We start from the raw sequence: 23,965 nt of genomic DNA on the forward strand, positions 1-23,965 counted from the left end.
AATTTCTATCCAAACTTGCCATCTAGTGGCACAGTCCAGGGTTGCAGACCATAAGTAAAGATATTTTAACTGTATATTCTTTAGTTAAAGTTTATAGCACAATTAGTTTTTAAAATTTTACTCCTAAATTCTATTAATGAATTCTTGTGTTCCTAACTTCATTATTTTTACTGTGGTTTCATGTGACTTTTAATTGTTTTATTGACATATTTTAATGGTGCTTTTGCTGTGTGTAGTCACTGTTTTAACGTCCTTCCCTTGAGCCATGATTTAATTCCAGAATTCTGTGTTAAAGGAAATTGTGTGTAATGAATACAGTGCCTAATGAAGAGAGAGCACATTAAAATAAATAATGAATGTGTTAGAGTTCAGCTTTCTCACAAATTATTTATTTTTCTCCATCCCTCCTGCTCTCTCAATAGGTTCTCTTTGCTTTCCCAGAGAGCCAGGAGATACCAAAAATCTCAATTATCTGAGGAAATCCTTAACTTTCATGCCAGCAAGAGATTTTGGGATGATTTTCTTTGATTTCCCTGTAATAAAAATTCCAGAATGAGTTTATTAAGGATCAAGCAAGCTCAAGGTGCTGTTATCAGATCCAAAAATAATGAGTAATACTTTGATTGTTCCTAAGACTTGGCAGCTCAGGAATGATTCCTCATCCCCAAACTGGAGTTTCCATCGTGTTTAAAATCTGCTGGTTCTCCTCAACTGCTCAGATTTTTTCTGATTAATTTTAGGAACCCCAAGCTCCTTTTGCTTATGAGGAAGAAATAATAATTGGGTTTGCTCTGCATTTTCCACTCCATTAAGAGAAAAATAAAGCTGAGGGGGTATTTTTGGGGGGTAATTTTAAAATTCTTTCAATTTTAAGTGCTGGCTGGGGGAGTTCTTCAATTTACAGCAGAGCTGTGCCCTGTTCTGTGGGATTTCCTTGGTGCCTCTTGCATCTTTTATTACCTCAGAACTTTCACCAGACTTGGTTTCTTTATTTTGGGCATCAAATAAAATTCTAAACTTTTTTTTTTATTGTGAACAAACAGCTTCTCCTGACTTTTCCTTTGCCTGAATTCCTGGTCAGTCTGTGTTTTTCTGCATTGTTGTTGAGATGCTGTCAAATAATCCCATCAAACCTTTGCTGCTGATTGATCTGCATGTGATATTTAAGAATTTCAGATGTTCCTCTCCACTCTGTGAGTCTTGCTTGGTCTTTTACACTGGAATTTGAAGCTGCTACTGAGGGGTAGAGTGGGATTTTTTTTTTTTTCCTCCTCAGGATTCACATTTTCGACTTTTAATTTCCAGTTCCAGGACCTTAAAACCACGGTCTTGCTGCATGGATTAAAAGAACCCAACAAAACACAAGCAGAACTGGAATTATTATATTTTAAGTTGAAATGAAAGTTCTGCTGTCTGAATAGTGAATAGCCATGTCCATCTTTAGGAATTTCAGGTCTTTGCAGGGAGAATTCAGCTTGCTAACAACAACAGAGGCAGCGCTGGAAAGAAGAACAATTGAAATACTGGTTAAAAGCTTCATTAAATCTACACAGCTTGATGCTAAATGGAATTTTAGAGGGCAGTATTGGTGCTAAACCCCAGCACTTTTATCTTTTCTTCTTTTCTTGCTGGGCTGCAGAGCAGTTGAGCAAAGTGAGAGGGAATTTCTGTGTCCCTGTGGGGACTCAGTGTCCCAACCTCTGATCTGTCGTCTGGCACCCACATGTTCAGTGGCAGCTCCAAGCATAGAGATCTGATTTTTTCTGCAGCTTTGCCCTTAAACTCTCCAATATTTGCTCTTTCAGCCATCTCCCCAGGATAATTTTTCAGACATCAGTGCCAGGATTGTGTTTTATTGCCGGGAGTCGCAGCGGAGGTTTCAAACCGAGGGATTTACTCCTTGAAGGATGAGGTTTATCCCAGTGCTGATTATTCCCATTAGGAATTGTTACACCCACACATTTGCTCATCTTAAAACTTGAGTAAAAACTCCTCAGGCTCAACCTTTTTTTTTTTTTTTTTTTTTTCCTTCTTTTTTGGGGGGGTTTATTTTTGGTTTTGGGGTTTTTTTTGGGGGGTTTTTTTGTTGTTGTGTGTGTTTGAGTAACTCAGTAGCTGGAGCAGAACCAGCTCACTCAAAGCAGATTTCCACTCCTTGATTCTGGGGGTGGCATCGTCTGCTTTTAAATTCCAGGTCCATTATGTCAGCCAAGAAAATGTGGAGTTACTTTATCCTGAATAAATCTTCCCTTTGGACATGGGAAATTTGAACTCTCAGCTAACACTGTAATGAACCCTGATTTCAGGGTACATTTTGAGACAATTGTGTCTGAAATGTTTCCATGCATATTCATGGGTGTTGTAGGATTTGAGATTCAACTTCAGGGATTTTTTTTTTTATTTTTTAAATTTCCAGTGCTAAAATCAGGGGGAGTTACACTGAAACTCCAGAGGTTTTGTTGCTGTCCAATTTTACAAAAGTATATAATCCACAAAAAGGGAGATTTGTTTGTTTTCTTTTATCCTCAAAACATGAGCATCATCCCTGTCTTACAGACAGTAGAACAAAAAAACCAAGAGCTCTTTGGAATTATTTATTCCAGAAAATAAATTTGCTCTTTTCTCTGGCTCAGAAGTAACATAAGAGGTGAGAAAAATATTAAATGAACAACAGACTGTGAGAGACTTGAATAAATCGCTGATAAATCATTTGTGTCTAATATTTTTTCTTTTTTTTTCTATATTATATGTATTTGAAATGAGCAAAAACCTTTGTACTTGAAAGCTTTTCCCTGTTTGTTTTTTGCTTAGAAATGAAATTATCTTTCAAGCAAAGTAGCTTCAAGGAAAAAGAACAGATGAAGAAATGTGAATGCATCTATACTAATTACTTGCTGAAGCACTTTACTGGTTTTGGGAATGGATTTAATCTATCTGTGAAACTTCACCTAAGGGCTGATAGCTGTGCTATCAATTAAAATTATTTATACTTTTAACTCCATGGATTTAGGGCTCTTTTCCACAATAAATTCAGAAGAATTTGTTGAGGTGCAAGGCTTTGAGTTGCCTGTGTGTGCAGGGAGGTGGGTTTGCATTTGCTGGTTTTGTGTTTTTCCCTCTCCCCTCCTCAAATTCACTTTTGTTTCTTTACAGCAAAAAACTTGCAATGTCAGAAGGGCCACACAAATGATAAAGCAAAATTTTCAGTGTTGGCATTCATGGGAAGTGTCAATGTCTGGATTCTGATAATAATTCCTGCTGTTTGCTGCTCTTGGAGTGTGGTTCTGAAGGGAATTGTTCTCAAAATGCTCTTTGACAGTCTGTAATTCCCTTTTTTCCCCTCTTTTTGTTTCATTAGCACTCAGAATAATGAAATGATGTAGGAATTGTGTCCAAATTCAACAGCTCAGAGCTGCTTTGGTCTGGTTCTTGTATCTCAGTGATATTTCCTCTTGTAGCTCAGTGAACATTTGTAACACTCATCACAAAATCACATGGCGGAATAAATTCTGTATATTTTAGCACATCTTTCATCTTTCTCCTCAGTCTTCTATTACTCTGCACTATTTTTATTAGTGTAGTTTCCTCATAGAACTGTTGGTTTTTTGAGTTAAATTCGTAAACTTTTGGGTTCCAGTTTATTAGGTGGAGCTAAAAGCTTAAAAGAAGCTGAGTTTGTGGAGGAGATTTTGCAATAGTCCAGGGTAGGATGCTTTTCACGGGTTCTTCTGTGCCAAGGCAAAGAATGAGGGTCACAAAATCCCAGAATTATGAAGGTGGGAAGGAACCTTCAGGATCCCCCAGGGCCACCCCAGTGCCACCAGCATCAGCCCAGTTCCTGTCCCCAAGGGCCACCTCCAGACTGTCCCTCTAAAGCTCACCTGAACTTCATCTCAGCCCTTTGGCTCTGGAGGAACCTGCCCTTGGGATGGGAGGGACCATCCTGGAGACTCCTCACAGCCCTCAAGGGGCTGAGGCTGGGAGCAGATGAATTGGGAGTTGTGGCCCCCTGAACATTTGGTGGATGTGCAGGTGCCTTGGGCTTGGATTCCATGGAATGCCCAAGGTGGGAAGAGCCCCTCAGGATCCCCCAGGGCCACCCCAGTGCCACCAGCATCAGCCCAAGGCCTGTCCCCAAGGGCCACCTCCAGACTCCTCCTGAACACTCCACAGACAGTGACTCCAAACCTCCCTGGGCAGCTCATCCCAAGGCCTGACCACTCTGCCAGGGAAATTTCCTTGCCCAATCTCCTCCCTGAGCCTCCCCTGGTGCCATTGGAGCCATTTCCTCTCCTCCTTTCCCTGCCCCTCCTGGCAGGGACTTGTGCAGAGCCACCAGCTCCCCCCTGAGCCTCCTTGTCTCCAGGCTCAGCCCCTGCTGCCTCCTGTAAATACGGCTTTAAGGTGAAGAAGGGCATGGCTGGATGAGATTTTGGGCAGGAATTGTTCCCTGGCAGGGTGAGGAGGGGCTGGAATAGAATTCCCAGATTTGCTGTGGCTGCCCCTGGATCCCTGGCAGTGCCCAAGGCCAGGCTGGACACTGGGGCTTGGAGCAGCCTGGGACAGTGGGAGGTGTCCCTGCCCATGGCAGGGGTGGGAATGGATGATCTTTAAGGTCTGTCCCAACCCAATCCATTCTGGAATTCTCTAATTATTAGAAGGCTGGGTTATCTCCTCATTTGTTCACTCTTAAAACTGTTTTCAGCCTTTTTCCTGGAGCTGTTTTTTGAGGAAAAGCTGGGATGCTGCAGCCATTTCCAGTGCTTTCAGCAGTACTGACCAGTGTCCCTGCCCAGCTGAGCCACCTCAGTGTTGTCATTTTACTAAAATCACCAGGAATCTTTGGTGCTCCCAAAGCTGGATGGACTTGAGGCTTTTTCCAACATCTCTAGTGAGGGGAAGGTGTTTGCCAGCAGGGGACACTTCTGAGCTGGATTTCAAGGGGAAAAACGAGGGAGGGATGCAAGGCATTTTATGCATAGTGTGTTGTATATAGATTTGCATTAAAATATCTTTGCGTGTTTGCAGCAACTGCCCTGTATAATATTCCCTCAGTTTTAAGCCAGCCTTTGAAATCCCACAGCAATCAGAATACAGTAAAACATTGCCCATTAGGAAATCTTGATGGCAGGTGAAGGGAATTCCAAAGGTGGAGCCAAGTAATTCCAGGTGGTGGTTAAAGATACATTTTTCTTTTTTTGCTGTTTATCTTCAGGGAATATTTCCCGAGTATTTACAGGAGAGGGAAAGGGAAATCTGGCAAACGTTGCCTTTATTTTACACTTCTCTACTTCAAATTTTATTTTGATTCTGCAGGATGGCAACATTCTGTTCCTGTTAAACAAGCAAGAGGCACATTTGTGGGCACATAATAATGAGCAGCATTCTTACTTTGCATTATGGTTTGTAAACAACTTTTGGGCTGTTTATTGATTCAATAAACACTTTTGAGGAGCATTTGGAAATTGCAGGAAGCTTTGAGGAGCGAAAGAAAATATGTTGTTCGTAGCAATCTCCATAAAAAGGGTTTTTATGCTGCTGTGAGAACTAAAAGTTAATGCCTTTTGTAGTGAGTAGCATTTAATCTTTGTGTGGAGCTCACTCTGATGTGAAATTGTGATGTGCTGGCATCTGACCAAAGTGCCACTCATGGAATTGGATTCTCTCATGTTTCAAGGCTGGCTTCCAGTCAGTGTGCATGATCCTTCGCCACCGCTTTCTTCAGCAGGCGTGTTCCTTCTGAACTGGAGAGAATGGAAAATTTCATTATGCCCCCAGAATGGCTCATGTCATCTATATTTAAAACATTTGTGATCGCGTTCTGCTGCTGATTTCTCACTCTGGAGATGACAGAGAGCAGCAGCAGGCCTGAGCATTCCTTGGGTACAGGTTATTCAGCAGAGTGGTGAGGCTGGCTTCTCTCAGCCTCAGCTTCATCCTGGAGTTTGTGATGGGGATCTGAACTGAAAAAGTCAAATCCTGGGTGGCAGATTGATCCCAGTCCAGGTGTCCCGTTCTGCCTTGGTGTGAGGGCTGCAGTTCAAGTGGCTGGCTGTGGGTTTTGTTTCAGCACTCCTGACAAAGCCTTTGGAGTCAGGGCTGCCCTGGAGCAGATGGGGGATTTTGGAGAGCAGCAATCCCTGACTTGTGACAAACACCACTCTGACCTCACTGGGAAAGATCTGACAAAAGTGGAGGATTTCCAAACAGAAAAAAAACCACCCCTCAAGATTCCCTGACTGTCCATGGAGCCTGCAGCTAATTTATGGAAGTGAGACTGGGAAAATGAGAGCAGGCTTGGCATCAGCTGGAGCCCGGGGATCCTCTCGAGTTGCCATTGCTCAGAAATGACGCCTCCTTCCCACAATGGGAAATTGTTGTAGTGGTTCTCTGACAGTTTCATCAGGGCTCCTTTTGTAGCTTCACTTCTAAGCCAATTATGGCCAGAATATATATTTAATTGACATATGTTTTAATTAAAGGGATGAGTTGAATAAATGTGGAGATAAATAAATGAGTATGACTGAGAGGAAATAGAAGCGTCTTCTCATATCACTCTTCAAAAAATTAAAAAATCTGCAAGCTTCAGCTGCTTTTGAAACACTGCATTTGCAACACTCAGGTCTTCTGGAAATGCATCTTATTCCTTTGACAATTCAGTTATGCAGAAATGTTACCAGAAAAAAAAAGTCTACAACACAAAGTTTGTTATTGAAGTTTATCAAGCTGGATTTATTCTGGAGAATTAAGATGGGTGTTTAGTTTGAGTTGCTGATTTAAAAGTGGTGTTCTCAGAGTTTGTCACTGGGCAAAGACTCCAAAAAAACCCCATTCTCAGGTGTGACTTGTGTCAGCAGTTGATGGAGAAGGGACTGCCTTGGAGGTTCTGTTGCATTCCTCCTTTGACAGTTCATTTCCAGCCATGGTTTCTGACATGTTGAGGAAATCAGGAAATTCCAGGTGCAGGGGGAGTGGAATTTGGCATGTGCCTGTCTGGTTGACATGATGCAGTTCTTAGAGTGAAAAGCTAATTAAAGAGCAGCTGTTCACTGAAATCAGAAAGTTTGCTGTGGTTTCTGCTGCAAGTGTCCTGTGAAAGCTCTTTTTTTTGGAGGGGTTTGCAGTGGGTGTTCCCAACAAGCAAAAAACGTGTTCCACTTTAATAAACCACTTTAATAAACCACTCACTTGGCACTTGGACTGGTGACATGAGGGACAAAGGATTTACAGGAATATCGAGGCAAGGTTTTCTCAGAAGGAAAAAAAAAATAAATCAGAATACACCTTGTGCTGTTCTGTTTTCATGGTCCATGTGTTTTTCTTCTACCAGGGAAAGTGTCCTGTGTCAAGGTCCATCAGGGCAACCTGTATTTTACAGTTAGATCATCCAGATCTGTTCTTCTCAGGATGAAGTGATTTAATTTCAGCTGTTTCAGTTTCAGCTTGGCCAGCATTTCCTAGAGGATCCACAGCAGGGATAAAGTTTGGCCCTGCACCTGTGTAATTCCATAATTCTAGCTACAGTCTCGTGTATGTGCGTTAATATGTTTAAAAATCTGTAATTATTTAAATTCGTTTATAATTTTATTCTATTAGTCGCGTTGACCACCTCAATTTTCAGGAATTATCTCCCTTCTTTACCTATTTCTTACTAACTAGACAAGATAATAAAAGTGAGTCAAGTGCCAGAGACCCAGAGGAGACCAGAGAAGAATTCCAGCCCTGAGAAAAGTTGGGATGAGAGTTCTCCTTGGAGTGTGTAAATCAGAGCATGCTCCTTGACTGATGAGGATAAGAACTTTTTTTTTTTTTTTTTTTTTTTTTTTTTTTTTTTTTTTTTTTTTTTTTTTTTTTTTTTTTTTTTTTTTTTTGGTGGGGAGAGAAAAAATGCAGGAGGAAGAGCTGGTGGGTCTGGTTTGATAGCAGATGAAAAAGCAGAGGCTGTGTGGGAGGAGGAGAGAGGGGAATGGGGCAACAGCTGAAGAGCAGAGGTAAGGAGCAAGACTTGAACATGGAGAAAATAACTTTATTACTGCATTTTCTGCAGCTGCTGGTTGTTATGTACATATCTCATAATTTGAGCTATAAAAATTGTGCTACTTTGGACTGATGGTTTCACTAAAATGTTGGGACAGAGTTGGATTTTTACAGCTTGTTTTATTGGGAATCACTTTTCCTGCTCTAGTCTGTGTTGTTTCTCAAGTCTGTACCAAATCGTGCTGCTGAATTTGTCTGAGAAATGTTTTAAGAGCTGCTTCAGAAAACATTTCGAAATATACTTCTTAATTTGTAAAAAAAAACCCCAAATAAATAGATATAAATATAAAGATATAAATTTATAAATATAATTATATTTAAAATAATAGCAAAAATCAAGCCTTAGCAGGATCACTATCGAGGAGATTTTATATTATTTTAAAAAGAATATTTTCTTCACTATGAGAGTATTAATTGTAATAAATTTATGATGATTTTTGCACGTGGTGAGAACTTCAATTTTTAGTTGAGGTCATTTAGGAACCAGAGTTCTTTTGGAGTGGGTTCACAGATTGCTGAGTCTCAAAATATTTGCTGGACAAACAACCCACACGTAAATGTTTTAGGCAGCTTCTTTCCCTTGAATGTAGAATTACTTAGAGAATTCCATGTTTTAACAGCCTCAGTGAGAGAAACTAAATAAAAATAAAGCTGTTTTCCTTTGCTGAGAGAAAAAAAGAGATTATAGATTATAATATATGGATATTAATGTGGATTAATGAACCATTCACTTATGGCTCCTTTTTATTTTTTTTGTGATTGTTTTTTGATGTTACACTTGTAACAAGGAAATTAATCACAATTTCTTTTATAATGTCCCATTCGACTGATGAACAGGTCATAATAAAAGTATCAAAAGTTACATTGGTCTAATGATTAAAACAATTTCGAGGAAGAGCAGCATTCATTTGGAGAAAATGTCTCATTTTAAGAGCTGTGCCTGGATGTTCCCTGCTTATGGAATAAAGTCAAGTTTTAGGGACTGAAAAACATCTTAAGATCCTCAAGAGTTTTAAGAACTATTTTGTGGGAGCATATCTCAACATTTCCATGGAGTCGGAATCGAAGCAAATTAATTCCAGGAGGTATTTCTAAAATTCTTTTGCAAGATAAGGAACAATAATTGTGTTTTGATGCACGATTGTCAAGGTCTAAATAAAAAATTGCATCTGGCATGTTTTGATTTTAGAATTTATTACATGAAGTGGGCAATTACCCGTGTATTTTTCTGGTCTGGAAGATATTTCTTCTTTCGAAGATGAAATTGTTGTTGTTAGGACTAGTGAAAGTACCACAACTCCCTGTCAGGGAGAACTTTTATCTGGTTATTTTCCATTTTTTTTCCACTGTGTTTTAGGTGTTGGTATCTCAGTATAATAATTTGCTGGTGGAAAAGAAAAATACAGTAGCCGAAAACAAGTGGTTATTCTTATTTTTTTCTTTTTTGCTTTCTTGGAGAGAGGAGCACTTCCCCAAAGTTACCATAAGCAGTATGAGCTGCAAATTAAAATCAATATTTGAATTTCCAAGGGTTTTGTTAGGAATACCTGGAAACATTTAAAACTGTTCCTCTGCCTCTAGAATATTTCTGTCGCTGTTTTAAATGAACGTAGCTGGGAGCTGGAAATAAATTCACTTTGTGCAGTTTTGGGAGGTTTTTCCTTCTGTGTGTTTCAGCCACAGTGATATGAATAACACATCCTGTGATTAACAGATATTGATAATAATTTGTTGTAATATTGATATTAAAACACACGTGGGAGGGTAATTGTTGGATTTGGTGTTTCGGAACAATATTTCTGAATATCCAGACAAGGGAAGGGTTTGCTTTTGGTATCTCTGCAGCACTTTTGGAAGTGGAAGTGGACTTACCTCCAAATATTTCCAAGCTTTTTTCTATCCTACACAATCCACTCTGTTTAATTTGCAGCCCAGATTAGGAATTCTTGAGCAGCATTAAACTTTATTATAAATTATTGCTGCCCTTATTGGAAAAAAAATCTCCATCTCTTCAAGGACATTGCTTCCTCTTAGTAGCATTTGATAATTTGCTGGGCTGAAATCTGATAATTTATCAAATTTGATAAATTGCTGGTAGAATTTAACTTTCACAGCCACTGTCACAAATCCTGATAGTTTTTTTTTTCACTGGTTTGGCAAACTGAAAGCGTATTTTAAATTTTAAACTCAAAAATTTAAATAATAACTGTTTTGCTCCCAGTCTCCTCTTTCCCCTGCAATTATGTTTAGATCCAAACTGTCCTTATTTAACCAAGGAGAAATTAATCACTAAATTCACCTATTGATAGAGATTTTGTCTGGTTTGAGTGCATTAGTTTGTGTGCAGCTATTCTAGAAGTGCATTTTAAACTCCTTTTTTTGCATTTTAGTACTGATTGAAGTAATCCCTGAAACTTTTTCCTTCAGGACAATTCATTTTTAGAAGTCGCCCCTTCAGCTTGGGACTATTTATTATAATATAATGATTTTCAACATAGTTGGTTCCTATTTAATCAGATTAAAGTTTATCTTTGGAGTGGATTTGTGGTAGAATTAAAAATTTTGGATCCTTTTGTGACACTCAAAAGAAAAATAGCCAATGTCAGGAGAGTCTTACAAAAGCAAGGACTGAAATAAATTCACTTTTCACATTGAGAACCTGGATAGAATGAAGTGAACCGAATCCTTGCCTAATCAATACAAAATTTTAGTGTGAAAAAATAATTTTTTTTCAGGTGTGCAATTCAGATGAGTCCTGAAAATGAGGAGTGAGGGATGTTTGCAGGCACGGTGCTTTGGTTTGGGTCACTTTGAGTTCTTTGGAGCCGTGTTCCGTGGGGAGTGTTGCACTTTGGGTTAACTCCTGTTCACAGTGGTGGAGCACAAATATCTGCAGGGGCAGAGACAGGTGGTTATCCTCAGGGAAAAACCCAGAGAATCCCAAATCCTGCAGAATGAACAAGGTGCCGTTGTCAGAAATGCTCCTCCCTGTGTCTGGGTCTGCCTCAGCCCTGGGGTCTGCCCTTGGTGATTCTTGAGTTCTTTTTTTTTTTCCCAAAATCCTGAATCTCAGTGCTGAGCTTTCGTTCTGGAGGTGGAAATCCAAATGTGGAATTCCAGAAGTGAAAATCCAAATATGGAATTCCAGACGTGGAAATCCAAAAGTGGAAATCCAAATGTGAAATTCCAGACGTGGAAATCCAAATGTGGAAATCCAAATGTGGAATTCCAGACATGGAAATCCAAATGTGGAATTTCAGAAGTGGAAATCCAAATGTGGAAATCTAAATCTGGAATTTCAGAAGAGGAAATCCAAATGTGGAAAATCCAAATGTGGAATTCCAGACGTGGAAAATCCAAATGTGGAAAATCCAAATGTGGAAATCCAAATGTGGAATTCCAGAAGTGGAAATCCAAATGTGGAAATCTAAATCTGTAATTCCAGAAGTGGAAATCCAAATGTGGAAATCCAAATGTGGAATTCCAGACATGAAAATCCAAATGGGGAAATCCAAATGTGGAATTCCAGAAGTGGAAATCCAGATGTGGAAATCCAAATGTGAAATTCCAGACGTGGAAATCCAAATGTGGAAATCTAAATCTGGAATTTCAGAAGTGGAAATCCAAATGTGGAATTCCAGAAGTGGAAATCCAAATGTGGAATTCCAGACGTGGAAAATCCAAATGTGGAAATCCAAATGTGGAATTCCAGACGTGGAAATCCAAATGTGGAAATCCAAACGTGGCCTTATGGAGTAGGAGCTCACGGTGTGTTGGACTTGAGGCAAAACCCTTTTTGTTCCATAAAGTTTGACTTTATTTTGTAAGTGTTAAATGAGTTCTATGTCCAGCTTAGAAGGAGAGGTAAATTTGAGGCATTTCTTTCCCCGTTTCTCCCTGAAACACTTTCAGCTCCTATGGAGCAGATTCTTGGATGCCGAAATCCAAAGTGTAGCATAGGATTGGATCTCTATTTTCCTGGGTTTCCTCTGGGGGAAACATTTTACTCCTTTTGCTCTGAACAAGGTTCAGTCCCTGCAGGAGAAAATGTTAAATCTGAAAAGGCTGAAAAAGGGGAAAATAATTACAACAAGTTAAAACCCGTGCAGCTGGGATAGCTGTAAATGGAATTTGTATCATCCACTCTCACAACTGAGCCTTGTGTGAACAGTGTTTAAATACTGTACTTTTAACCATGTTTTGTGAGAAAAATGTGTTAATTTCTGGCAAACTGGGCATTAGTGAGGCTTCTTTCAGGGTTCTCTATTGGCTATCCAAGTTTTACATTGCTCTATATGCAAAAATATACGTATATTGCAAAAATATGATGTATTTTTAAAGCATGAAGTTTCTTTGATACTCTGCTAAGTAAAAAGCTGGTTGAATTTTTTAAATTTTTTTTTTTTACTTTTATAAAAAAAGTCTCGTGCTGTCGTGTCAAAAATTAATTTTTTAAAAATATCTTTGATTAAGCAAAGAGATCTGAAATGAAAATTAGTTCGTGGCAGCTTAATACTTGGGTTTTGTCTTTGGAGCAGGATAACAAACCGAGCGTATTCTTGCTGCTGGAGCGTGTAAAATCCCCAAGAAATTCTTCTTTTCCAAGATGTCCCTTTGGTAGTTTGCAAACCACTCTTGTCGAGCTGAGTGTGTTTTAGAAGGGAATATAAAATCTCCGTGTTTAATCCCCGTTTGATTACGTTTGTTGTAATCAAAACGTGTTGAGGTTTCACCTCCACATTTTACAGACGTTTCTTTAGCTCCAAAACCCCTCCATCTGTGACAGAGTGGGGAGGGTTTTGGTTTTATTTTTTTCTAATTTTTGCTCAGAAGAGGTAAAAATGAGGTCCAGCTGAAAGCTTGTTGGAGTTTTAAAGCGTGTTTGCAGTGCTGAGAGGAGAATCTTGGGCTCCTGTGCTGCTGTTTCATATTCATGAACACTAAATTCATTCACGTTTGATGTGTGTAAGGCTGCTGAAAGGCAGAACAAACCTGCTTGGAAAACCTTCAGCCAAGAATCGGGTATTATCAGTGCGAAGCAAAAATATTTGCTTAGGTTTTGTTTACTTTAATCGTTCTGCTGCTAATTCCAAGATTTTTCGACAAACAATTTTGTTGTTAGTATTTAAAAAAAAAAAAAAAAAAAAAAAAAAAAAAAAGGGTTTGGTACCAAATAAAAATAGCATTATGTGATAGCTGTTTCAGAGAGCCAGTTTTAGCTGCTGAATATATTGCATCTAATTTATTGCCCTATTAGCTGAGAACAAAATTCTTCTGTATTTTTTTTTTCCTAGTCCATACAGAATACTTTTGAGAGTAATTTAATATATATATGCGTGCAGCATTTTGGGTTAGATTTATATCTTAATTTATTCTTCCAAACATGACTTTGATTATATAATTAAAAAAAAAAAAATCAACCCACTTTAATATGCATAATGCTCAGATTTTAATGTAAAAGTGGAATAAATGTCTTTCTGCCTGGGCTTATTTTTAGCCCAGTTGCACCTAGGTTTAATTTACTGTCGACTTTCCCTTCAGAACAAAACAACAATTTTGTTACAAAGTAGGTGTCAGGAAGAATTAAACGCCCCCAGCCGTAATTTCTCACACCTTTTCTCTGGTAGGATCCATCAGCACCTCGCCCAGCTCTGATTTATCAGCCTTTTGGTGAAGTGTTACGTGGTGATGTTGTGTCAAAGGTGGACCTTGTTCCTCTGGGTCCTTTCCCCTCAAAAAGCAGATTTATGGCCTGGGGCAGCAAACGTGGCCCAATTATGGGGCTGCTGTGGGAGCAGTTCCTCTGTCTCAGAGCTGCTCTTTAATTCCTGACATTCAAAGAAATATTTTATATACATTAAAAAAAATATATATATATATATATTTTTATACATATAAACATATATATTAATATATATTATATATATTTGTATATAAACATATATATTTATGTTTATATATATTTATGTTGTTTGTATGTTTATATATGTATACATATACATATATATATGTTTTATATAAATAAATTCTTTATATATATATATATATACACACACACACACACACACACGCACATACACCATTTACAATTATACCACATACAAATATATACCATATACAAACATATACCATATACAATTACACCATTTTGCACACTGGTAAAAGAGATTTTTTTTTTTTTTTTGACCCTGTGATTTTTAGTGTCCTTTGCTTTAAAGTGCAATTTTATCATTTACTGATGCTGAGCTTAAACTTGGGTTTTGGTGTAACGACGTCAACGATGAATTTGTGATAAATCAGAGGAGTCCTTACTTGATTGTTGTGTGTAGATGTGGAGCTGACTTAGCACTAATACAACATTTTGGAATATTTTGACACAACTCCATTTTTGCTGTTTTTCACCACGGGACGCAGACTGAGCTGTAAATTCTGTGCAGTGTCCTAAAACCCTGCTCCACCAAATCAAGGAATTTTGATTTAAGTAGACTGGTGGCCTTTCAGATGGAATATGGTTCCCTTCCCAATGTCATGGGCTTTTTTTTCCACGGCCCCAGGATTTTTTTTTTGGTTTTTTTTAGTGTGAGTTTTTTTTTTTACAGCTACGCTTTCAGTTCTGGATGACGTTTAGCCTTTGACCCAGGCACTTTCTTACAATAAACAGTTTGTTGATGAGAGCAGCTGCTGGGAAGATTGTTTCCAGACTGTTCTGCTGCAGCTGAGGAAGGAAAGGGAGCAAAATCTGGGATGCACCTTACAGCCTCCTCCTCCTCCTCCTCGTTCCTCCCCTCAAATCTGGTTTGCACTGAGCAAAACTCCAGCACCTATTCCCTTCCTTCTTCTGGCATCCCAATTCCCAAGTGGAACGCTCTGCTAAAGCCAGGAGAGATGCAGGTCACACAAACTCGGTGTGAAGGCCATAATTATTTTCTTTATGCTGTTTTTAACCTGTTGACTCTGATTTTTCATTATTTTATCTACAAAAAAACGAACTATCCTGACTTAGGTTTTATCAATCATTGAATCCTGACCTGAGCTCTGCTGCCTGGTTCCCAGGATGGGCTGCTCCCCGTTGGATAAATGAATTTTCTGCCTACACAGGGTGCTTTTGAAAGCTAAATTTAATTTTTGGATTCAGATTTAGGCAGGGATTTATGAGCAGTTGCTGGACGTATAGTTGAAATCTAAGATGCTTCATATTCAAAGCGATGGGGCTGCAATAAAGAGGATAAAGGCACCTTGCAGCACTTTGTTAAAAATCCTTCCCTTTTTTGGCTGAAGTATTCCACATATCAGTTGGGCAAATGGATCCACTCCTCTCCGTGGCTGGGGTGATGCACTGTGTTTATGTAATGCAATACTTGTTTTTAAAACCACGCCGGAGAGTGGAGACAAAAATAAGGCACTTGACGAAGCCTCTGGAATGATCTTTGAGAAATGATGAGCTTTTCTTGCCTCTCTTCAGCTCAAGAATCACCCAAACCTAAAATAACCTCTGGAGACCCCTAAAAATCAGGTTGGTTGGCAATTCAACCCTTGCCATCTTTCTAAATGTTCCTCTGTGCTTTGTGCAGTCAAAATCTCCTGGTTTGCACCGTGTCTCGATTTAGGAAATATAAAAATATTATTAATAAACTGAAACAGATTTCCAGGCTGTGCAGAATCCTGGGAATGCACAGCGAGTACCAGCCAAGTAACTGCAGTTCATGAGAACATGAAATGAAAATGTGCCTCAGTTGTAGGACAATAAAATCTTTATGAAGTTCTTCAGGCCGTGGGGAAAGGAGGGAGTGGAGAAATGGGGATTTAAAAGGGTTTTACCCTGTGAACTCAAACACCACTATAGGTGAAAATAATGGCCTGAAATTCATAGTAAATGGTTAATATTAAAAAGAGTTTAAAAAAAAAAAAACCTTCCTAAAAACTGGATTAATTTGAGTACTTCCTGTATTTCCACATTCTGATTGCGCTGTAAAAGAGGGTTTTTGTGTTTAAAAGGTCTGTTTGTTCCCTTTGTTTCGGTTGTTAGAAAATCCATCTCCAAGCTTGCACTTCCTGAAGTCTGGAAGGGTAATGTGGAGTTTGGGAATGAATGTGCAGTAGTTTGGGAATGTTATTAAATATTAATGGCATCAGCATTGAAATAATAATAATAATAATAATAATAATCAGAGATCTAATACCCATTCTTCATCCTCTCCACTTTCTCTGGTATCACCAGGAGATGAACTTTTCTCAAATTTTTGCCTTTTTTTTTTTTCATTCCTCTGAGTTCTCCACTCTTCCTAGAGGCAAAGTCGTTGTACTTTGTTTTTAAGGGAAAACAATGTATTTTAATGAAAGATTGAGGCAGGAAATGTAATGTATCCTATTTTACAAAACCTCATTCAAAGGTAGGGTTTGAAATGAATAAGAATAGTAGATGAAATAATTTTTTCCATCATAGTATGTGTATTTACAGTAAGTAAATATATTTATATGTTTATATATTTAGATACATGGTTTTTAGGTTTTAGTTTTGGTCGTGGTAAATTTTGTTTCTGTTGGATCCAAGAGATGCTGCGGAAGCTCTCCTGTGGTTAAATTTAATTTCATTTCATTTAATTTAAATTTAAATCTCTTCCTTGAGACCTACAAAACTGTTGAGCAAAGCTGTGTAAGACAAGGAGGATGTGGAGATTTTTTTTTTTATCTTTATGTGTGTGAATTTTTATATTTCAAGTTGAGCTCAAAGGACAACCCTTCATTAAAATATTTCCTTTCCTATCAGCACTAATGGAAGATCCATAGGGATGAAATATATACATTAGAGACCCTGTTTGAATTGTATAATACTCCTTTGGGAACAGGCAATTCTGGGAAAAAAAGAAGCAGATTTTAGTCATATTGGAGGTGTGATGTCTGGTTTTACTCCAGACAGGCTCCTCTAAAAATTTGGTGCTTTATGTCTGTGTAATCCTCACTTGCTTGCAGTTTAAGTATACAAGGATTTTAAAAAAAAGTGTGTATGGATATGTGTGTATGTAAAATATATATTAAAACATATTTAATATATAAAATATATTAAATATATATATATTGATCACTCCACCAGGTGATGATAATACATGAATCAGTGCATCAACTGGAAACTTCTCAAAACTAGACGTAGTTAATTGGAAATCATTAGATTTGATACAAAGAAAGGGAAAAAAAAAACCAAACCAGTTTTAAAATCGCATTCTGTGTCTTCAGAAAGTGACTGTTTGGAAGCACAGCTGAAGTACAATATTTTAATCCCAATCCTGAGTGTTCAGGTAAGAGCATCATGGTTCAGATCATCTCCTTTTCCCTCACTGATGGAAAATGTTTGCTTTATGGCATTGTATTTTTAGCTTTCATTTCGTTTCGCCTCCCCCTTTTTAATAGGAACCAAATGAATTTTAGGCTGGGAGTGAATTTTGTCCTAACAAAGAATTCCATTGATGGGGAGTTCCAGGCCCATCGTTGGGAGTTTGGTAGGAAAGGATCAGCTCCCAAATCTGCCCGGTGAGAGATAAATTGCCTTTATGAACATACAGATAAAAATAAAATTAAAAATAAACCCCACATCCAAATCCTATCTATATAAACAGATTGTAAGAATAAAGTGCTGGATTTGGGGTTATTTTCAGCCATTCTAACTGGGAGTTCATGTGCTCGGTGCAGAACTCTCCTCGTTTGACAGAGCCCAGGTGCAAATAAAATCTTCTCCATCAGGAGCCGTAATTTTGTGTTATTTTATACTACAGCAGAGAAGGCTCCAGATGCAGCTGGTTTTTGTCTCCCTCTTTCCTCCTTGTTCAGCCTCTAAGTGAGCGCTGGGGAAAAGTGAAACTTAATGATTATGAAATTAAAAAGAATTTTAAACAGCGAAAGCAAACTTCTGTTACGGAGCAGATTCTGCACACACCTGACCAAGCCCTTAAAATTACAGAGAGCAGATGTGAAACCATAAATAAAATCCAGCTTTTTGCTCTTCTTTCTTTGTGTTGCAATCACCACAGTTTGTGCTGATGGGTGGAGGAGCTGAGGGTGCAGTAGCTTCACTTGGTATTTCTGGGAATTTGGGGAATTGTTGTTCTCTGCATCTCTCTTCTTGCTCAGGATTTTTCAGTCAGTGCCACTCTCAGGCTGACAAATCACAATTCTCCTGGTGTGTCCCTGGTGCCAGATCAGTGCTTGGAAATTCCCAGTCTCTCCTTGGTTCTCTTTAAAAATTTCAAATTGAGCTTTGGTGGAGAATTTATGTGTTGGGTGGTTTCTGTTGGTGCAGAGCTTTTCTGCTTTTGGTGACTTTCTTTTTAAATAATGCGTTGAAAATACATTTTTTTACCATTTAAAATACAGGCAGAAATGTTTTCTTATAAATATTAAACTTACGGATGAATATTTTAACTGTGAAAAGCTGAATAGCTCTCTTGTCACCGAGCTGTTGGGTTGGGATGTGAACTTTAATTCTTACTTGGAGAAAGAAGGGAATATCTTTGCTTTAGGGAATGTATTTTTTTGAAAAGTGTGATTGGGAGGAGAAAACCCACACAGTTTGATGGGAAATAATGGCTTTAGGATGAAGGAGAACAGGATTAAATTAGATATTGGGAAGAAATTACTCCCTGGGAGGGTGGGGAGGCCCTGGCACAGGGTGTTCAGGGATGTTGGAGATTCCCCAAACCTGGCAGTGCCCAAGGCCAGGTTGGACATTGGTTTGGAGCAGCCTGGGACAGTGGGAAGTGTCCCTGCCACGGCAGGGTGGGAATAGATGATCCTTAAAATCCCTTCCAAACCCTCCTGGGATCATCCTGTACTTGATGAAATTCCATTTGGTTTGGCTTCAGTTCTGCCCAAACCTGAGGAAGAACAGTTTCAGAATTCATTTGTGCCACCCTACGAGCAGTTCAGTTATTAAATCTGCAGAGGGTGTCGCTGGTAGGTTGTGCAATCCACATTTGCCATGATGATGTGTGTGTGTGTGAGTAGCTGCAGCCCCTGCCAGAGCCTGAACACGGAGCAGCTGCAGCTTCTGGGATTCCACAATCCCTTCAAGCTTGGAGCAGCATCTTCCAGGGTTCTCCTGCTGGCCAGGGAAAGCCGTGTCCAGCACTCTAGGTGTCCCTGCCCTGCCCTGGGCTGCTCCCAGACGTGTCCAGGAGGCTCCTGAGCCAACACTTCTCATGGCAGTGGCCACCAGAGGCTGCTGCAGAACGGCAGATGCTGCTGGAATAGCAGAGGTTGGGAATTCCAGCTGGATCCTTGGCTTAAATCACACACTTCTGGCATGATTGTATTCCTGTTCAGTGGAGTTGAAGCAGAAATTAATCCTGACTCTGAATATAAGTTTACTTATTATGCAATAATGTTATTTTTTTTCTGTGCCAGTGTAATTTTAGGGAGAGCTCACTGGTTCAGCATCCCTGTGCCTGGAACTTTGTGTGAAGGAAGTTGTTACTGTAAAAATTAAGAATAGGAGAGGTTGGGAATTCCAGCTGGATCCTGACTTCAATCACACACTTCTGACATGGTTATATTCCTGTTCAGTGGAGTTGAAGCAGAAATTAATCCTGACTCTGAATATAAGTTTACTTTATTGTGCAATAATGTTATTTTTTCTGTGCCAGTGTAATTTTAGGGAGAACTCACTGGTTCAGCATCCCTGTGCCTGGAACTTTGTGTGAAGGAAGTTGTTACTGTAAAAATTAAGAATAGGAGAGGTTGGGAATTCCAGCTGGATCCTCAGCTTAAATCACACATTTCTGACAGGATTATATTCCTGTTCAGTGGAGTTGAAGCAGAAATTAACCCTGGCTCTGAATATGAGTTTATTTCATTATAAAATGATGGGGTTTTTTTGTGCTAATGTGATTTTTAGGGGCAGCTCACTGGCTCAGCATCCCTGTGCCTGGAGCTTTGTGTGAAGGAAGTCCTTACAATAAAAATTGAGAATAGGAGAGGTTGGGAATTCCAGCTGGATCCTGACTTCAATCACACACTTCTGACAGGATTATATTCCTGTTCAGTGGAGTTGAAGCAGAGATTAATCTTGACTCTGAATATAAGTTTACTTTATTGTGCAATAATGTTATTTTTTCTGTGGCTGTGTATTTTAGGGACAGCTCACTGGTTCAGCATCCCTGTTCCCAGATGTTTTTGTGAAGGAAATTCTTACTGTAAAAATTAAGAATAGGAGAGGTTGGGAATTCCAGCTGGATCCTGACTTCAATCACACACTTCTGACATGATTATATTCCTGTTCAGTGGAGTTGAAGCAAAAATTCACCCTGACTTCACATATAAGTTTATTCCATTATACAACAACATTATTTTTTTCCTGTGGCTGTGTATTTTAGGGACAGCTCAGTGTTTTAGCATTCTTAGAACTTTGTGTGAAGTAAAAATTGATTTTTCTGCTGTGACCAGTGCTTGCAGCTTTGTTAAACATGTAAACCCATATTTTCTCAGGAATTTGTAAAAAATCGCTGTTCTTGATGATGTGTTTATATTTTTGATCAGCTCAATAAGCACATGGACGTGATGGGGGAAATTAGCTCCAGAATTATACACATATAACAATTCTTAAATGGTTCAGGATGTGTTAGAAGCAGTGAAATCAAGAAGTTTGCTTAAAATCTCTGGGGAAAAATCACTTGAAATAATACACTCAGGAGAGTAAACTTTTGGGATTGTGTGGCCTATCTGTAATAATTGAACATCACACAGAAGTAGGTGCTGTTTTCTTTTCAGATAATATTCTGTGGCAAAAACACTTCACCATCTCTGACACAGCCTCAAGCACTTTCATTATTTATTTGCAATGTCGTCACACTTTAGGCATCTTTATTTTGCAGCTTGATTTCTGTCAGAGTTAAAATTATGAGTTGAAATGATGAGTGAAAAATGAGAATTAAAATTCTCCTTCTGTATGTAGGACTTGCACGTCCAGTGCTGCTGAGTGAATTTCTGTGTTTGGGAAGCAAGAGAAAAAAAATGTTGTGATTAAGCCCAGTTTTTCCCTGTTCTCCCTGACAGAAATGAAAGCTGTAATTTTTCTAAATATCACTTACAGCCAATCAGTTACTGCAGGGTATGTAAAACAAGTAGGATAATGTGTAAGGAATTTATTTATTCTGTCAAAGCTCTGGTGTTACACTGAGTGAAGGTGCAAGTCAAAGAAATGCTCACAAAACCTTTTAATCATCATCACATCATCATTTATGATGCAGAGCGAAAAAAATAAGAAAGGGGGGGGGGAAGGAAATATTTAAAGATATTTTATCCAGGAGTTTAGACAGAAAATATTCAGAGGGAACTTTAGGAAAGCAAGACACGAGGAGTAATTTCTCTGTAACTAAAATTTAGCTGCTCAGTCTGTCTTAGTTTGTCCTGGGGCTTGGAACCAAGTGCTTGACAGGATTTGGGGAAAAAAAAAAACTTTTTCATTTCTTTGGTGCTGCAGGGCTGACACTCAGCACAGGCTGTGAGATGTGAGAGCAGGTCATTCCTGGGGCTGGAAATCCAGGGGAAGGTGTGAGGAGCAGGAGCACTCATTCCTTCTCCAGGTAGAGGAGTGGGATGTGGAGAAGAGGAGTCCTTTCCTTGCACAGATAACTGTTCCTGGGAAGTTTGCTCTCAGTCTGTGGTTTGTGGGTTTCCAGGAGTTGGGCTGGAGCTCAGAGGTGTCTTGTTCAAGGGCAGGAGAGCTTAGTCCTGCCTCCTACTTGTGTTCCAGTTCCCAGCTACAGCAGGGATGGGAATCAGGGGTGTGGGCTTGGTAAGGACCTTTTTATTTAAAAATCAGACCTCTTCCTCTTGGCAGTTTGAGGGCAAGAATCACTAGTGCCTTGTTTCCAGTCAGATTGAAACTGCAATTTTTTGTGGTTTTATTTATCACGTAAAAGACAACTTCGACTCTCTGAAATTTAAGCTGCTCACTGAGCAAAAAGTCCCAGAATCTTTGTTGGTGGCTATTCCTAAAGAATGTAGCAAATTTCATGTCAAACCTCTGAAAGCAGAATTAGTTATCTCCAGAAAGAGTGAACATGGAGCAGTTTTTTCAGGGTGTCACCACATGGATACTAATAGTAAATCATCCCTTAGCTGAAGGTATGAGCTGTTTTAGCAAATATTCCACTGAGAAATCAGTAAATGTTTTTTTTTTAACTGCTGGTTTAGCCTTTAAATGGAGTCTTAGTGATGGACTAAAGGGCTTCTTCCAGCAGAGGATCTCAGCACGTGGAGAAAACCTGCAAGATGCAGGTGAAGGTGTGCACTCGCTGCTTCAGGATGTGGGGAGACCACTACAAACCCTGCTACAGAGAAAAAAAACCAATTGAAAGTTAATTAATCTTCAAAGGAGTGTGGTGTCAGCTCTAGGACAGTGTCAGGCCAGGCTGGACTAGAACAAGCAGCAGAACTTAGTCTTTGAAGAGGAACCAGAGTTGAGTTTCCCTGTTTTGAAGTAGATCACTGCTCGTGCGTCTTCCCGTGGGCTGACCTGCCCTTTCTCATTTTATCCCCCTTCCCTGCAGGAAATCCACCTTGCCTTCCTGAAGTGGCTGGAGGGAAACGTGGATGCCGAGGGCTTGAGGACATCCAGCAAAGTGTCCCTGAAATTCCTTTCATCCTGTGAGCCCAAAGTGGAGGTGACTCCGTCCCTGGTGCCCGTGATCACGGAGATGGGCAGCTTCTCCTCCCAGCATTTCAGCCTCAGCACCTACCAGCAGCATCTCCAAACCAAAAAGCTGGGAAAGATCCTGCTTTTCACTGAGGTCACCACGACAACCATGAACCTTCTGGATGGGTAAGACAGGCATCCTCAATTAATTTTCTAATTGGGAATTCTTAAGTTGGGTAACACACGATGTTACCATAAAGTAGAGGGTTTCATGTTCACGTGATCACATGATATTAATTGATAAGATATCAAATACTGAGCCATAAAGGGTGTGGAAAGCTGAGTGGGACAGCTTTTTGCTTGGTAGTGGAGTTTAATTTTTACTTCTTTGAACGTCGCTATAAGAAGATATAATAAATAATATATCTTAATATTAAATTTTATTTAATAATATTTTTATATATTTCTATATAAAAATAAAAATAAAATATATAAATCATAATATAATATAATATTTATCTAAAATATAAAATATTTTCTATTTTTATTAATATAATTCAATATTATTTAAGTAATTTAATAAGTATTCATATTTAGGAGATGAAATACATTCTCCAGTGCAAGTTGTTCTCTAAGCCTGTTACTTGAGAGATACCAAGCAGGTTGTGCCCCTGATTTTAACACTCCTGTTTTCTCTCGTTTCTTTTTTTGCTGAATATTTCCCTGAAAATGCTCTTTAGTGGTTGGTTTGGGTTTTAAAAACATGGATTAGGGTTCTGGTAGAGGTTCTTTCATCATCACACAGATGACCCTTGTGAATGAGCTGTGGGATACCTTAGAGAAGGTTGTTCACTGGAGTTTAACTGGGATTAAGTGATAGGAAAATCACAGTTACTAAATCTCAGCTTAGAGTCTGTGTACAAAGGCTGTAGTGTTGTGTTTAGTGGAAATTTGATGGAAAAAACTGTCTTGGGGGAAGCTGTTGCTCCTCAGGACAGAAACTCCAAGCCTGCAGCTGTAAATTCTTGTGGCAGCTAGTTTTGAATATCAGGGCTAATCGATCTGCAGAAATCGCAGATGAATTTTACAGGTGAAAAACAACCTCAGGAATTTCATTTGGGATTTTTTTTTTTTTTCTTTAATGGAGATTAAATTGACTAGAGCGTTGTTGTCACTGATGAGTCTACCAATAAAAATGGCTTCAGTTCTCAAATTGCAATTTATGGACAAAAACAAATTCAAATTCCAAACCATTCCCTGGGTGTTCAAGCATCCACACATTAAAGAATATAATTTCTTTAT

At 38.9% G+C, this 23,965-nt stretch overlaps 1 protein-coding gene across 1 annotated transcript in view; it reads left to right on the plus strand.

The window, feature by feature from the left end:
• The window catches only part of HLCS (holocarboxylase synthetase), a 118,474-nt gene that overhangs the window by 13,920 nt on the left and 80,589 nt on the right, over nucleotides 1–23,965 (plus strand). Inside the window, exon 6 of the mRNA XM_066314180.1 lies at nucleotides 22,578–22,849. Coding sequence (XP_066170277.1) covers nucleotides 22,578–22,849 — 272 coding nt within the window. The remainder of the gene's footprint in view (nucleotides 1–22,577; nucleotides 22,850–23,965) is intronic.

This window comes from Sylvia atricapilla, chromosome 2, assembly GCF_009819655.1.
Source record: "Sylvia atricapilla isolate bSylAtr1 chromosome 2, bSylAtr1.pri, whole genome shotgun sequence".
Classification (NCBI taxonomy): Eukaryota; Metazoa; Chordata; class Aves; order Passeriformes; family Sylviidae; genus Sylvia; species Sylvia atricapilla.